The sequence below is a fragment of the Telmatherina bonti genome (genome assembly GCF_933228915.1).
Source record: "Telmatherina bonti genome assembly, chromosome: 5".
Classification (NCBI taxonomy): domain Eukaryota; kingdom Metazoa; phylum Chordata; class Actinopteri; order Atheriniformes; family Telmatherinidae; genus Telmatherina; species Telmatherina bonti.
In genome coordinates, this window is record NC_136623.1 from 23,744,342 (window position 1) to 23,749,794 (window position 5,453).

General features: G+C 40.0%; 1 protein-coding gene across 1 annotated transcript in view; it reads left to right on the forward strand.

The window, feature by feature from the left end:
• The window catches only part of kirrel3l (kirre like nephrin family adhesion molecule 3, like), a 32,936-nt gene extending 29,585 nt beyond the window's left edge, over positions 1–3,351 (forward strand). Inside the window, exons 12-15 of the mRNA XM_079240996.1 lie at positions 550–657; positions 847–956; positions 1,150–1,239; positions 1,335–3,351. Coding sequence (XP_079097122.1) covers positions 550–657; positions 847–956; positions 1,150–1,239; positions 1,335–1,826 — 800 coding nt within the window. The 3' untranslated portion in view covers positions 1,827–3,351. The remainder of the gene's footprint in view (positions 1–549; positions 658–846; positions 957–1,149; positions 1,240–1,334) is intronic.
• Positions 3,352–5,453: the final 2,102 nt, after the last annotated feature.

Here is a 5,453-nt window from a genome sequence, read left to right on the forward strand (position 1 = left end):
ATGTGTTTGCAGTTTGGATCATACACTCTATAACCATCTCAGAGCCAAGCTCCTTTAAGTTTTCTTAAAAATTAAATGGTAGAACTACTTCATTGATGGTATAGTGGGAATCTTTGTAGCAACAGACACCAAAAATAAGGTCCTCACCAGTAATTTACATCAACATAGCAGAGCGGGGTCTCCAGAGAAATGGGCAGCGGTATCTCCTGGAATCTCTAATTAGATTACTGTCTATTGCTTCATTGCATGTCAGGCCTTGTTACCCTTCCTTCAGAGAGATTAGAGACAATAGCCAGCCCGCGAGATGCCTGCATGAACATATGCTACAGAAAACAGGACTGTGGCTTAGTGTACATGAATTCTTACGCACTGAAGCGTTTGTGGGATTAGCAAGACAAATGAATGGGTTTATTTTCTTTAATTTTATTTTATCTGCAGTTTTTTGGACAGACAATCATGCTTTACTATCTTTTATCTGTTCCCTTCTTGACAACCATCCCTTCCCACTCTCCCCACCACATTTTTCCTCTGTTCTTGTTCCTCTTGCAGAGGCACTGCCTATGCTGGTAATTGTTGGCGGAGCAGTAGGTGGAGGTTGTGTCCTGCTCATCTGTGTCATCACACTGGTTTCCCTCTGCTGCAGGCACACAGGCAAAGGTGAGCTCAACGGTTAGTATGGGCAAGAGGGAAACAGCCAACTCTTCAAATTAAACAAATATTCATATCTGTTATATGAACGCTGAATAGTATCTGCTCATTTCCACCTTGCATTTGAGGTTTTAAAGTAAACTTGGATGTGCAAATCTACCAGGCTAAGTCAAGTAAAAGCGTTTGCAATTCCCACAGGTAAAAGGTGCACTCGTCTTTCCAAGAGTGACATCAGAGTCCAGATTGTTCACAGTGATCACAATGCCACACGTGGCAATGATGACGAGGAGGATGTCAAAGAACCCATGGTAGATCTAATTTTTACTTTTCTCTGCATGTGTTAGACATTTTTCATGATGAGAAGTGGGTGGGGGTGTAGAGGGTGAGGAGAGGGGGTGATTACATTAACTGCAGCATAATGCTCAGACTTTCTTTTGTACTTATTCAAGTAAGGTGATGTTCATCCTTGTAATTCTTTAGAAATACTTGGTCTTCCCTCAGGCGCCGAACAGTAGTGAGTCTCCAGGGACATCACGCACAGAACATAGCGACCTCCTGGAGGAGGAGGAGGACGAAAGATCGGACATCAAGGTAAAAGCAGAAGCATTGGGGGGAAAAAAAGCAGCTTAAAATAGCAAAAGTTTCATTTTTTTCTCATCCACTGTTCAAATGATACTTATTTATAGGACCCAACCAATGGATACTACAACGTTCGTGGTCATGATGACCGTCACATCCGCAGCAGTGGATTCTCGGAGTATGTGCCCAACACCCGGCCAGTCTACACTCCTACGCAGCTGCCCTCCCCAAGCCCCATGTATGGTCAGCATGGCACCCAACCTCGTATCTATGACTTCTCCCACCGATATGCCACCAACACAGTGAGCAGATCTTCATACGAACAGCAGCAAGCTGCCCAGTCGCCGGCCAACCAACCAGCCAGCATATATCCCACTGATCCCGTCTACAGTGGCTCAGCTTACCTGCCTGCTACCTACGGCCGTGCCTTCACCAGCTATGTTAAGCCTGCTTCCTATGAGAAGGTGGATGCATATGACCAGTCGGATCAGGCAAGCAAAGTGTCTAGCTCATCTCGCTTCTCCTATGCCTCCTCACAAGTGTCCTCCCAGCAGTCAGACTATGGCCGGCCCTCACAACGCATGCAGACACATGTCTAACTTGACAAGAAATGGAGTAAAAGAGGAGTACAGAAGAAGTGAGAAGATGAGCGGTGCCGCTTCCACATACACATGTGGATGGACTAACATGAACAGAGACTTTCTTACTCACGGTCCAGCAAGAATTTGTTTGGACAAGATTCAAAGGGGGTCATGATGAAGATAATGGGATAATCAATCAATCTGTGATGGATGACGGGATCTACAGTAATGCTCCCCGTAGAACTCCCAAGTCTTCACTTGTGATGTTCAAGTCAAAAATGTGATGGACAATATTGTGATACCTCACCAGGTTGTCTTGAAATGATGACCACCCAGAAATGATACCTTGTGAGTGCAAGGGGCCAACTAGAGCATGAATCAAACCCATCTTCTGAATCTGGGTGGCCAAAACAACTGGGATAGCTGTTTACCTACATACAAGAGTTTACTTTAAGTCAACACTAAATGTCAAACACAATCTTTTAAATACTTTAAAAGAAGATATCACAAGTTAAGAAATGTTTGAGGAAAAAAAAAATGAACAGCCTTTTGTTGTCTGTCATTTAGTGTCTTGTTGGCATGCGAAAGGAATTCTAAGCACATTAGTGTCTCGATCATCTACAAAAGACTGAGCTGTCCACAGAGATGGGCATAAACTTTTCTGCACAACAGGATAGCTGTACTGACCAACAAGTGCTACACGCACCACTCTGTGTGAAGAGTAATCAAAAAGTGGAATACTTTTGACGCAAGTTGTATTCCTGGAACATCCTCTGATAACCGCCATATATTTTGGACATAGCAGTGGATAAGAGAAAGAGAATATGGAGAGAATGTGTATTTTAGCCTTCATTATAGTGGAGGACTTGCTAACTGTGTGTTGTACCATGATGGACAAGGTGAGGCCATGAAATCCCAAAGATGGTAGTAACTGTATAGGGAAAAATGGGGTGAATGCTAAAATACTGCTGTGCTACCCCTTATGTTGTTTCTGCTGTGTTTTCTGATTGTATTAAGAAGAGGAGGATATTATCAGAACAATCAAAAATGAGATCTGGAAAATGGTGGCAATCTTGAACTTGAAATAAACTTGAATGCAGCGTCAACTTCAGTAGGCTCAGGTGGGGTAAGGCGTCTAAGGCAGTCCCTAATGCGGACCATTCACTCAAGTTTTACAACTGAAATTGTCTCAGTATGTTTACAAAAAAAAAAAAACAGTACTACCCTGAAACACTAAGTATCTGTACAAATGGCTGAGCCCATACTTTCTCTCTCTGTTGCATGCAAATTATGTCTTGTGAAAACTTTCAGCGTTTATCTTCATGTCCGTTTCATGTTCGAGACCTTGGTTTCTGCACCTGATCCTGTTGCATTCCACTTCCTGGATGTTTCAGTATGGACACTTGTACTGCCATTCGTCTAGAAAAGCTGTTACCAGGCAGCCTAATGAGAGAACAAAGGTCACTCAAAGTGAGGAGGCAAACATCATCGCTTGTCTTTATTTTTATATTTTATATAAGCCTTAAAAGTACAGCGTGTAAGCTGCTCTATTGTAAAGTATCTTTATATACATACGTAACTATCTTGGTTGATTTATTTGACTCCTCAGACTTTCATGTCTAAGTTGTTCATCAATCATTAAATGCAGTTATTCTGCTTTTTTTTCTGTTTTGTTTTGAACACAACTAATTGCTATTTGTTTGTTCATTCTTTTAATAATGTGTTAAGAATTTTATTTGCTAAAAATGAGCTATTGTTGCTTGTACCTTTGTACACATATTTATATTTAAATAAAACCATTTCCGATAAATCACTTCTCATTAATTCTAGAATCAGTCGGCCTAGTGTATAGCAATGCTGGCCATAGAGAACAGTGACAAAAGAAACCTTCCTGTGTTGCAAAAGTGATGAATACATAAATTAGCAGCACTGTCTATGTTGATTTTCCTATTCCCCCTGTGGTACTCTGCTTTTAATGAAGACAGATGACACAGTAGAACCCCCACTGTATGTGAATCCACCTCCTGAAGTCAACTTACCCATTTGTTAGGGTAATAAGATAGAGCTGTGACAAAGGAAGGTATTATTTGACAATACAAGATCGTCTTGTCACCGTTGTTCCCCAGGTAAACACGCCGCTCTCAACAGGGAGGAGAAGTACATACTCATTACAATTCTGTGGTGAGAGGGGATGAGGTCTCCCAAGACATGCATTTATAATGCACAACATAATACAGAACAAGACCCCATCAAAGACAAATGGAACAGGTAATACAATTAAGCACTGCATAATCTGATAAAAGATGTTTATTGCCACGACTCTTACATACAAAATGGATAAAAACATACACAAAGAGAGAAAAAGAGAATGTTTAAAATCCAAATCACAGTATCCACCATAAAATATTAAGAAAATGTGACTTTTCCAGTACTTATTTAATAAAATACAAATTTGCTCTTGCATAGTTTAAAGTCAGAATTATTTAAACAGGCAATCCGAGAGAAAATCCCAACAATACATATTTTCCTGAGCCCCTACCTTTTAATAAATACTAACACAAGTCTTTAGTGTGCTTATAAGGGATGAACAGTTTGAAAAGTTTGACAAAGTGTTATGGAGGCCATTAAGTAAAATATGTTAGGTTAATTAAGGGGCTGTTAGTAAAAAGCGAGATGTATAAAAACACCTAGTGATTGAATGTCTCACATGTCTTTGAACACAAATCATCCAGAGTTTAAATTTAGACCCATCTAAATGCAAGCTAAACCCAGTGGTGTCCACCCACTCACATGGCAATACCAGTAAGTACATGGAAATATGTAAAAAATGTATCCGAGATGCCAGCTAAACTCAGGAGTCACAGAGTGTCAATTTTCAAGGAATATTTTGGTACTTGTACATATTTTTGTTCAGTGATTGCAACTCTGTTATAATTTACTGCTGGCTGTTTTCCGAAGCAAACTGCAGGTTTTTAAACTGATTAATGCACTTTCTACCTTGCAGACGGCTTCTGGTTTTCAATCATATGGCATAAGATTAAAATGCCTTAATTTGAACATTGCATTGATCCTTTTAGTTTTCTTCCCCCTTTCACATTAGTTTTTTGTCAAATAATCCCTACATTTATTGGCAATTATTGCCTGAGCCCTTAAATACTACTCACCTTAGAAGAAAAAAAAAAAGAAAAGAAAAAAAGCTGAAAGCTGAAAGCTTTAAACCAAATAAGATAAGAAAACACTAAATCTTAAACTCAAACATAAAATCAATTTGGAAAATTTAAAAAGTCAATATTCTGAATCAAAATTCAAAATTGAAGTTTAAAACTTGGAAAAAGGGGGGGGAGGGGTTCAAATTATTGATGGAAGCATGGAACGATATGCCATTAATGCCATTAAAAACTTTCTGAGAAAAGTGATGTAGTGTACGTGTGGAGTGAAGGAGCTCCTGTAGGTCTTGGTAACCCAACATAGTGCTTAAAGTCATTCATGTGAGAAGCTGGGTCCCATGGAACAGCCTTCTCAGCCTGCTGCTAAATGAATAAATCTCTGAGAGACTTGTCCTGAATCAGACTAAAATGTTCTGTCTCCATTATTTTTAGCCCTCTGATGTTCCCCTCTCTGCATCCCTCCCCGCTCCTCGCATCA